The sequence below is a fragment of the Polypterus senegalus genome, chromosome 1, assembly GCF_016835505.1.
Source record: "Polypterus senegalus isolate Bchr_013 chromosome 1, ASM1683550v1, whole genome shotgun sequence".
Lineage (NCBI taxonomy): Eukaryota > Metazoa > Chordata > Cladistia > Polypteriformes > Polypteridae > Polypterus > Polypterus senegalus.
The window spans coordinates 268554203-268566568 of NC_053154.1; the positions used below are offsets into that span (position 1 = coordinate 268554203).

At 39.2% G+C, this 12366-nt stretch overlaps 1 protein-coding gene across 1 annotated transcript in view; it reads right to left on the reverse strand.

The window, feature by feature from the left end:
• echs1 (enoyl CoA hydratase, short chain, 1, mitochondrial) overlaps window positions 1-12366 on the reverse strand; it is a 38574-nt gene that overhangs the window by 6829 nt on the left and 19379 nt on the right. The window contains exons 4-5 of the mRNA XM_039773713.1: window positions 8906-9005; window positions 5448-5552 (exon numbers count right to left, since the gene is read on the reverse strand). Coding sequence (XP_039629647.1) covers window positions 5448-5552; window positions 8906-9005 — 205 coding nt within the window. The remainder of the gene's footprint in view (window positions 1-5447; window positions 5553-8905; window positions 9006-12366) is intronic.

The window sequence follows — 12366 nt, forward strand, 5'->3', positions numbered from 1 at the left end:
CGCGGAGCGCGGGAAACCACGCCCATTGAGGTCGGCGCTGACCCTCTCTCCGTGTTGCGGTTCCAATTTAAAAGCGCCGGCTTCTTTTAGAAGGAGCAATGGAATGATGACTCCCTGAAGTTTGTAAAAATGCAGTGGTCCTTGTCAATGGCCAGCGCACTAATCAGTCGATGCCACAGGGCCCCTACTTTGTGCTAGATAATGACCTCCTTTACCGTGTAGCAATGCATGGCGGGCAGGAGGCGAGGCTGCTGCTAGTGCAGCGTACCTTCCGGCGGCAGGTCTGTGAGCTAGCACCGCCCACCTCCTAGGTGGCCACCTGGGCACCGAAAAACTCTGGAGCGGATCAAGCTCCGTTTCTACTGGCCAGGAATTAATGAGGAGGTTAGGCTTTTGCGCTTCCTGCCGGAGTGTCAACTGACAAATTCCTAGGAGGGACCGTGCTCTCTCATTCCTATTCCACTGATTGGCGTTCCCTTCCACAGAATGGGTCGACCTGGTGGGACCCTGGAGCCCTCAGCCGAGGACACAAGTACATTTTAGTCCTCGTGGATTACGCTACGATACCCGAAGCTGTTCCGTTGCGCTCAGCTACCTCTAAAGCCATCATCACGGGAATTACTAGGGGTATTCGCGCGCGTGGGGATCCCCAAAGAAGTCTTGACAGACCAGGGGACCCCCTTCACCTCGGAAACGTTCAAGGAGACTGCCAGATTACTGAAAATAAAGCATTTAAAGACCTCGGTGTATCATCCTCAAACCGACGGATTAGTAGAGAGGTTTAATCAAACTCTCAAGCAAATGCTGCGTAAGGTGGTCAGCGAGGATGGAAGGAACTGGGATCAGCTCCTCCCCCTCGTCCTTTTTGCCTATCGGGAAGTCCCACAAGCCTCCACGGGGTTCTCCCCTTTTGAACTACTGTATAGGCGACAACCTCGGGGCATATTAGATATTTTGAAAGAAGGCTGGGAAGAAGAGGCTCTTCCCTCCACAAACATACTGGAGTATATCGCAGTTCTGCGATAGATTTGGAAAATTAGGCCTGTCCTTAAAAGTCACATGGAGGAGGCTCAAGCAGCACAGGCCGGTACTACACACGCGCACGTCTCTTGGAGTTCCGCCCGGAGATCGGGTCATGGTCCTAGTGCCTACCTCCCACTCTAAATTGCTTGCCCACTGGCAGGGCCCCTCTGAGTTAAGGAGAGGAAGGGACTGGTGGACTATTTGGTGAGTCAACCCAATGCGGGCCAAAGGAGCGGGTTTATCATGTGAACCTGCTGAAACCGTGGAAGGACAGGGACCCCGATCCCTCCTCCGGCCAGCCCCGCTCACTCTTCGCTCACACACACGACCTTAACTTCGGCACGGACTTAAGTCCCAGACAGCGGCAGGAGCTGGAAACAGTTATCCGGACCGTTGGAGGTAGTCAGTGAGAACCCGGAAGGACCTCTCTGATTGAGCACAACATCGTGACAGAGCCGGGGTTGTTGTCGAGAACGCCCGTATCGTCTTCCGAGGCAAAAAGGCTGAAGTGGAGCTTGAGATCAAGCGCATGCTGGAGCTAGGTGTGATTGAGGAAAGTTATAGTCCCTGGTCCAGCCCCATTGTGCTCGTCGGTAAGCCTGGCGGAAGTTGGAGGTTCTGCAATGACTTCCGTCGGCAATCAAGTCTCCCAATTTGATGCTTATCCAATGCCACGCGTGGACGACCTCCTCGAGAGGCTTGGACAGGCTCAATACCTGACCACACTTGACATGACGAAAGGGTACTGGCAGGTTCCTTTAACGGACTCCGAAGGTAAAAAAACGTTTAGTACCCCTAGCGGACACCGGCAGTATCGTGTCCTTCCATTTGGGTTACGGGGCTCCAGCAACCTTTCAGCGTCTGGTGGACAAAGTGCTTGACCTCATAACTCATACAGTGCTGCCTACCTGGATGGCGTGGTCATCTATTCCAGCACATGGAAGGAACACCTACAGCATGTCCAAGCGGTATTACGGACACTTGGTGAGGCCGGGCTCCGGATTAATCCCAAAAATGCTTCTTGGATTAAGCGAGCCAAATATTTAGGCTACCTGGTGGGTGAGGTACCGTAAGGCCACAGTGCTCCAAAATTGATGCCATTCTGAAATGGCCCGTCCATGAACCAAGCGGCAGTCCAAGCCTTTCGGGTTAGCGGGTACTACCGCCCGGTTTGTACCCGGTTTTGAGAAGCGGCGCCCTTGACTGATTTAACAAAGAAGAGGGCCCGAACATTGTGGTATGGACTGAAAAACAGGCTGCATTTGGTGACTTAAAGCAGGCCCTTACGTCCACACCTGTTTTGATGGCACCTAACTTTTCTTTGCCTTTCATCCTCCAGGCGGGCGCGGACACAGGCCTGGGCGCCGTGCTGAGCCAAAGCGTCGATGGTGTGGAGCACCCCATCATGTTCCTGAGCGGAAACTGTTGGACGGGAGACCAGGTATGCTGCGGTGGAGAGGGAGGCTCTGGCGATTAAATGGGCGATTACTCAGCTGAGGTACTACCTGTTGGGCGGGAATTCACCCTTGTCACGGACCATGCACCCTACAGTGGATGGCCCTCCACAAGGAGTCGAATCAGCGGGTCACCCGGTGGTTTCTTGACCTGCAGCCGTACAAGTTTTGCTCGTTCATCGTCGGGCGCTCTCCGCGCGCTGATGCTCTTCTCGGGTTCACGACCTCTCGGTTAGAGTCGCCCGACCCGTCGGGTCTGGGCTAAGGGGGCCTTGTCACACGCGTCGCATGGGAGGCAGCTAAAGGGCTTGAGTGAAGGCAGTTGGAGGCATGCGGGGTGTGGCAGAGTGCACTGACTCTTTTCTCCCTTGCCTGTAGACCATCCCGGGGATTTCACCTGGATCTCCTGACATCACTTCGGGACTGAGCCAATGGAAGTCGGCCACACCAGCTCCAGTCCCTCTGATGTCACCTCCGACTCTGAGCCAATGGTGGAAGACCACGTGCCAGATCCATCGACCTCACTTCCTGTCTCCCCTTTAAAACCTGCCCCTTTTCCTTTGTTTCTCAGTCTTGTTTTGGACTCGGTTGTGTGCACTTCAGTGCTCTGTATTTTAAAGAAAAGCGACTTTGCAGCCAGGATACCACAATATACGGTGGCTGCCCCAACTCTTTATCTGTCAATGTCTCGTTCTTGTGACATATATATATATATATATATATATATATATATATATATATATATATATATATATATATATATATATATATATATATATATATATATATATATATATATATATACATACATATATATATATATATATATATATATATATATATACATATATACATATATATATATATATATATATATACATATATATATATATATATATATATATATATATACATATATATATATATATATATATATATATATATACACATATATATATATATACATATACATATATATATATATATACATATATATATATACATATATATACATATATATATACATACATATATATATATATATACATATATATATACATACATATATATACATATATATATACATATACATATATATACATATATATATATACATATACATATATATATACATATATATATATACATATATATATATATACATATATATATATATACATATATATATATATATACATATACATATATATATATATACATATATATACATATACATATATATATATACATATATATATATATATACATATACATATACATATATACATATATATAGTATTTACTGACAGCAAAAACTTATTGAGACAACCACACCACCCACAAATTCACACATAATGCACAGTATTTCACATAGTTAATTCAGTCCTCAGGTGGTATTAAGGTATAATGTTTTGTATAAAATGTACCTTTTGATTCATGCATGTCAAAATCAAGCATTTCTTGAATTTTGCCCCCATCAATAAAAAAATCCCTACAGATTTTATTATTTTTTCTCCAGCTGTCTGGAGTTATTTGTTTTTTCTGTCCCCCCTGGCCATTGAACCATACTCTTATTCGATGTTAATGTTGATTTATTTTGTTTTATAATTGTCTCTTTCATTTTTCTATTCTTTAATATGTAAAGCACTTTGAGCTACTGTTTGTATGAAAATGTGCTATTTAATAAATGTTGTTGTTATCTTTACAAAGCGTGAGGTGATATGCATATACAGTACATTCCCCCATGACTCCACATATGATAATGTTAGAGCAGGCTGCATTCATGCAATTGGCATGCACATAAAGATTACTGACACAAGTGTGGATGGCATGTATAGTGTACATGAATCACAAATAATATCAAAAGTACATGTGGTCATGGGTGTAAACTGTGCTTTAGTAGCCAGCATATTACCATGAAGATCGACAAGGCAGGATTGATGACTGACACCAACAGGTCATACAGGTATGCCAAGCTTTGTATTCCATGAACCCTTGGAACATTACCATTACATTTGACAAGTTCAGGAAAGTTCAAGGAAGCAGGTGGGAACTCCCAGGGCACTGTTTGAACAGAGCCATACAGATGATCATAGGAGATCACAGAAAGAGACACAGTATAGCACAATGGAAAACTATCAGGACAGTGGAAAAGTGAACATTGACTGTAGAAATTGTGCAAGAAGAGCTGTGGTTAGTTTCAGTAAACTCTCACTCAGGGTGTGCAACCATCATTTTCCAATGGAAAAGGTCTTTGCATATACAGTAATATGAAGACCAAAAAGGTGATTTAACACAAATAAATCTATTTAACCTTACCAAGCTAGGCGAATTACATTTAAAAGCTTAAATGCATATAAGCAGAGTGCTGTCAACAGAATTTTTACATTCTAATGGCTACAGGTTTAGGCAGATTTGGTGGATACCATAATTAGCCAACGGTACAGGTTTTGTTTTTACAAAAATTTTATAATAAAAGTGATTAGGGTCCATTAACAAAATGGTAATTATTTTGTTAAACATACAATGCATTTACATTGCATTCTTTTGTAACTTAATTGTAACATAGCAAATAGTGGTATTAGCAAAAACTCTTTGCTTCTGAAAATATCCTATAGTCACAGCTGTTCAAAAGTAGACATAGAAATAAGCATACCAATTGCTGCGTACTTCATCTTGTGAAAGGTTAAATTATTGTAAAGCAAGCTAAAAAGATCCCAAAACCATGTTATTTGGTCACACTCTGAAACTTACGCTCTCCATATAATAAAACTAACAATTTATTTGCAGATATCATTTGGAGAAAAACTGTTCACTTTGAATAAACACTGACAATTTCATATAATGCATGAAATTAGGTGGGGTCGGGAGGGGGTGATGAAAGTACTAAACATGACACTAAGGCATTATGTTTTCAAAATAACCGATAATAAAATTACTAACACATCTTTTATGTAGCAAAAGCTATACCTGATTCTTTGGCTTCTTTGGCAGAGATCCTGTCCCCAGTGAGAACCATCTCCATGGCCAGTGATTTGCCCACAGCTCTTGTCAACCTCTGAGTTCCTCCTGCACCTATAAATACAAAACCAGTCCTGTTAAAAGGCAGGAAACTGTTAAGCAGTAATTAACAATCTGTGTAATCACATACTTAAAATAATAAAAATAAATTCAATGACTTTTCAAAGGTAGGTACAGGCTTGTTTGTTAAAAAAAGATGCTACTTTCAAAAAGTGTTATCAGTACTGTATATGCCAATACACTTCAAACTAAAGTAATAGATAATTTAGTTTTACTTTGTAAATAATTGAGAAAATTTGTTTAATACAAATCAATACACAGTAAAATATGCTATGCAACTAGAATCTTGAAAAGATACTCACTACTTTTTTCAGACCATACACATACAACAGACAATACATAAAGTGTCCGATTTCAAAATTCATTTTAAACCTTGTGTATTGTGGATTGCAAAGCCCTAACATGGTGATTCATAAGCTTTTTACTACTGTAAACCCTTCTGGCAAAGGTGCCATTAGGCTAATTACTAAACCATTTGGATGCTCATTTACTGCCTGTAATTTTGCACTTATGGCATGGCAGGTGTCGGATCTTAATCTCTGTTGGGAGACAGATTGGTCTTATTACAGTAAAAATACTACAGATGCAAAGATATTGTTATTATGGTTTAGGACTGGGTTCCTTGAGCTTAGGTCAGGTAGTTCCCTTGATAACTTAAACAATGCATATTTGTTATCTTTTTAGTTCCATAACTATTTGATCATCAACATACTGTAGGTTAAAACAGGTGAGCATCAACATTGATAATTGACTTTTTTGATGGACTTCAATTTTGTAGTTAATATACTAATTGTGTATAGCTTGGGTTGCTCAAAAATGTTTATTAATTTTTGACCTGTGAATTTTTTCCCTGTGTTTCTGTTTTATTTAATAGCAGATCTGGTTGAACTAGACCAAAATCCTAAGCAAAAATGTAAAGAAACCCTTAAGTAAGCAAAGTGGTTTAGTATGTAGAGAAATGCTACATAAAAAGATAAATAGAAAAAAACAGAACTGAGAGTATAAGGACTATTCAAAGGTCAAACTTATTACACCTTTGTTTGCCAAATTTTTTAGAGAGAGAGACAGAATGTTTAGCGTAAGAGTAGACTTTAAGCTAGAGAAAAACAAACATTGTTAACATTTGGAACTGGATTAATATTTAAAAACAATCAATTAGACAAACTCACAAATTCGCCCTTTTGCCATGGCTTGATATTACTTGGTTGTTGCGCAACACTCACCATTCTCTACTATCCTGCAATCAAACATGTTTCTGAAGCAGAGTAGTAAAGAATTTTTTTAAGGGACAGTTTTTGCCATACCTTTGCAGATTTTATGTAGTGTTTACTTTTCATTTACTGAATAAAAGGAGCAAGTGAAAATATAGTGTGCATGGTCAGATAAATCTGGTACTCGATCATATCATTCTCTAAAACTCATACACTGAAATCTCCCTATAAAATCCCTCAAATTTGTTTTGGTGGAGGGATCATTCCCTCACACCATGCCAAAAATTAAATGAAAGCCCTGTCTATTATACTAAAGTGTCAATATTAACTACTGGAGGGTACTACTGACACAAATTTTCCAGTGAAACATACAGGTGACAGCAGTGCCTAAAAGCTATGCAAAATAGTTATTTGTGATAAGAGTGATGCATAAATCTTTGAGGTGGTTAGTTCACTCACCCCTTTGAACTGAGACTCGGTAGAATATTTTACTCTATAGTTACTGGTGCATTAAAATATGTAGTTTAATTATGGCAAAAAGTTACTCAAATATCACCCACAATATCAGTTCCATTAGAGCTGTGCTTCTTGTCTAATAATTATTCCTCACCAAAAAATGCAATAAACGAATCTCAGTAATGCAAAACTGATCATTAATAATTTCTTTTCATTTAATGTTGAAATATATTTTTTACACACATCTCTCTCACACACACACACACACACACACACACACAATATCCAACGTCTGTCTGCATGTCTGTCCGCTCTTCACGAGAGAACTACTTAACGGATTTAGATTAGGTTTTTTCATATAATTTGCTTGAACATTCTGGTTGATTTTGCGACCTCTCTCATTGTGCATCATAGTTTGCTTGCGGTACCGATTTATTTGCACAAATCTGAAAGAGACGCAGTGAGCCAAGGGGAGCGTGGCGAGGCCCTCCACACTCACGTGCCAGCCTCGGGGCATATCTTACATCCACTTAGCTAGTGAATGAGAGAATTACTTAACAGATTTAGATCAGGTTTTTTTCTAGAATTTGTGTGAACATTCCAGTTGATTTTGCTACTTCCCTCATCGCACTAAGAATCATAGTTCGTTTGCAGGAGCCATATATTCGCGCTAATCCGAGGCAGAGGCTGTGGGCTGAGAGGAGGGGAAAAGCGTGACATCAGGAGTAGGGAGCCCTCCTCACTGTCCTGTTTCCCTTCTATGCGGGCGAAGCCACAGAGGACAGCTAGAAATTTATAAATAAAATATTTTCTGGTGAATGTATTCAGTAATTATTTTCTCTATTATGTAATGTCTTTCTTTTAACAATTAACAGTTATTAATAAGATTATGAAATGTGATCAAAATTTGCATCCCCAAGTACCAACAAATTATACCAAATGAAGCAGAAAGCAGTCTGTGATTATCAGTTGATATGAAAGGGACTCACAGCTCATATGCACTCCAACTAGTGGAGATTTAGCTAAGTTTAATTTAACAAATAGCATTGTCAAATAAAAATAATGTATTTTGCAGATCATTAAAAGCAGGGTGACTTAGATAACTGCAAGCCTGGCTTTGGTTCCTTTATAAGGATACATATTCCTAAATAATGAAACCACATTTCACAAAATGAAGACAGTAGGCCATATGATGAGAAGAAACAAAAATTCCCGCCTCTGGCTAGAGGTAAACATGGAAAATAAATGCCCAAAATCATAGCTTGCGAGCATAAAAGTAATCAACAATCTGCAAAATGTTGGTAAATTACTAAATGGGCTGTTTTTATATGTTATGTATATATATGTTATTTAAGGAGTGCTCAACACTTGTAAAATATGTTTTAATTACTGCAAAAATGCTTCATTTTGTCATTATTTGCTTTGTCCTGAAACTCTGAAAATTGTTAGTACTGTTATTTTGAAAAACAGCAAAAAAAAAAAAAAAAACCCAGATCATTAAAGAAAGACTACTTTTTATCCATGCAACTAAAACAAAACAAAACAAACAAAAAGCAATTTTTATACTAAACTAGTCACAGCTTCAGCATAGCATGAACAAAATAATGATTATCCAACTTGCAAAATCAGCAAGTGAAATTAAAGGTCAAAAAACAAAATGCACTAGTAAAGGTCACTTACCTGGAATTGTCCCAAGAAGAATTTCAGGTTGTCCAAACTGTGCCTTCTCTCCAGCATAAATAATATCACACATCATAGCCAGCTCACAGCCACCACCAAGCTACAAATGAAAACATACCATTAAGCATCTAGCAATTCAAACAAAATACTGTAAACAGAAAACTGAAAGAAACTTTTACTATAGATCCTGAAGATTCATCTACTATGAAAAGGACTAAATAAATAATAAAATCTATGATAAACAATTTCATATAATATAAGACAAGGAAGCTTAATTTCTGATGTCCAAGTGTTAAAATTCACAGATTATGAAGAACAAGCTGTCCACCGTGGCTCCACCTGCATAGTAGTGAAACAGGACAGTGAGGAGGGCCCAGCCCAGCTCCCCACTCCTGACGTCATGCTTCCTCCTGCCCTTGGCCTGCAGTTTCAGATTAGCACAAATATATCGTTCCTGCAAGCGAACTGTGATTCTTAGCATGATGACAGAAGTCACAAAATCAACTTGAATATTCAAGCAAATGTTAGAAAAAAAAAAACCCTAAATCTGTTAAAGTAGTTCTCTCATTTGCTAGCTAAGCAGTGGTAAGGTATGCCCTGAGGCTGGCTTGTGAGTGAGGAGGGCAATTTTTGACCAACATCCAGTGCCATTTTATAAACAAAAAGGTGCACTTTTAAAAAAAAAAAAAAAATTGTATATATTGTGGAACCTGGCCCGGACACAGACAGGCAGACATAGTTATTTTACCCAACACATGTTTTTTCACGAACCCCATATTTACAAAGTGCCACACAACTCCAAAACTCCCCCCAAGTCCAGGCCCTCAACAATGCCTCTTCCTTCTTCTGACCGCTTCCACTCCTCTCCTTCAAGACTCTGTCCAACTACACTCCCGACTCTAGCCATCGAATGGAGGGAGGCAGCCCCTTTTATCCTCACCCGGACAAGCTCCAGGTGCCTCCCGATAACCTTCTGCCGGCCCTCCCAGTTGTGGCAGAAGTTCTGGCCGTGCACTCGGAAGCACTCCGGGTGTCTCTGGTCTTCTTCCCCGAAGCATTTCCGGGTGTGGCGGATGTGCTGAGGGCAGGGCACCTCCGGCATCTGGGCGCCCCCTGGCAGTGACCACGGGCCCCTATAGTGTTGAGCTTCTAAGCCCTGTTCCCATGGTCCCCAAAGCCACCAGGGTGGTCGCCCCATTGTGGTCTGGAGGAGGTTAAGCCCTCCTCCAGTCCTGGGTGTCCCAGCTGAGTACCACCCCCAGCCACTCACCACAATATATATACAAAAGCACATTTTACCTCATTGGAATACTGAAAATGACTCATTTGTTATCATTAATATCAGAAGTTTTTTTAATTAAGAAATGCATATGTTCAAATTCCTATTTGTGTTAAAAATATAATAAGCAATACTTTGATTTATTCAAAAGAAAGCATGTTTCACAGGATTGTGAAAAACGTGAAAAATACTAAATTCTAATCTAGTGTTTATAGTACTTGCATTTCAATTCGTAATTTAAACCAGTGATCCATGATAAAGCCTCTGCCATGAAGAGCAAATAACAGCAGTCAACTTGGTAGCACCAACGGGAGTGGAAAAGTCAAACTGGGAATAGAAAAACTTAATACCGCTACTTTAACAACTCCTAATTACTGGTTTAATTCCTTAATAATCCTTTTACCAGTCACTTGAGTATATGAAGTGCATAAAGTTTACACCAAGTCAAAATCCAAAAGAATTAAATAAAACATACAAAACTAGCTACACTTGCCTTAGGACAAGTTAGATGGAGATATACAAGTATGAATTAGATGTATTAAGTCTGAAAATTGCATTCATGCATAACCAATACAGTATACCAATGGATCTCATATTTTGTATACTGCTTGTGCACTTCATTCTGGCTGAAACATGCGTATGCAGTTATGTATTACAGAGATCCGTTTATAACAATCATTTTAAGCTCTACACACACAACAAATGTTCAGGGCAAATATCCATAAAACAATCATTATCACAGGCCAGGTAAATTATAATATTCATAACCAATCTGAAAGTACTGTATAAACTACAGAGACAAGAGTGTTTACTCAATGTAGGAGCCTGCTGTCATGTCTAAAAAGGTTTGGAAACATGAGAAAATACTGATAAAAAATCCTCTCTCTCATGGGAAATGACTGTTTTCCAGCATTTCAGTTTGCACTGGATTGATATAACCTGTTATATTTACACAGCAGAAGTTAAAAGATGCGTTAATCTTTACAGAGACAGGAGCAACTTATTAATATTAGTATTAATATATTAATATAATTAAATTATAGGAGACTAACAAAAACCAGGGATACTTTTGCATTACTGCACTTCCCCATGAAAGCCTACTGCTATCCCAACAGGGCTTTTAAAGACAGTTGGGAATAAATATACCCGTTGCTTTCATCACTATTTGTTGTATTACAACAATCCCTCTGTCACTTATTTCATTAGTGGCAAACTATCTGCATTTTTACTCTCCTTTCTCCCACAGCAAGCAGCATTGGATACTGCTGAAAATGGCGCACATAAATTAACATAATGTGTAAGGGCGTTTAATAACATTAGACATAGTATCTCCTAATCATGTTAAAGGGCTTAATATATCCTGCAACTAGTGTGCTTTTCTACATTTTTATTAAAACACATCCATACTGAAGATCTCTTCTGTTTACACCTCAAGGCACTCTAGTCTAACTTACCATTATGTTGTAACACAAACAGACCCAAGTACCTACAACAACAAAAAAAATGAAAAATAAAAAACTAAGAATTAACAGAAGAAATTGGTCAAGCTAATGCACTTGATCCATACATTTAAGGCAAAATTGAACTGCTTTGTTCTCAGTTTCCAACACTAGGGCCACGTCACCAACTAAATGGAATTAATGAATTAGAATGGGAAGAGATTGGCTCTCCAGACTGACATCAATGGAATGGAATTTAAAGTAGATATTCATGTGGTGACCAATGAATGCTCAACTGACAGGGACAGAGTTTGGATAAGTGTTGAGGAAGAGAAAGAGAGAGGGGGTAATAACAAGTGATCAGAAAGTAACACGTATTACATTATTAGTATACAGGATGAGTAATATCCTGGCTGTTTTAAATAAATACCTCAACATGTAACAGACTGACATATCAGAACAATTTAAAAGTTAACTTTGCCCTGATATAATGACTGTCATCTTGCGGACCATACTTTTAGAACTATTGACAAAAGATTCAAACCTGCTTGCAAATGTAATGTTGTAAATTAACCCATTCATCATATGTCAATCATCTATGTATTTTTTACATTTTCACTGCCCTTTTATGAAATCTCTAGCAGCAGTGGCCCTACTATAAAGGAAAGCTTGGCAGACTTTGCAGTATATACAATGTATTTCATCAGCATACACTTCTATTTGTTGCCAATAGCGGGTATACT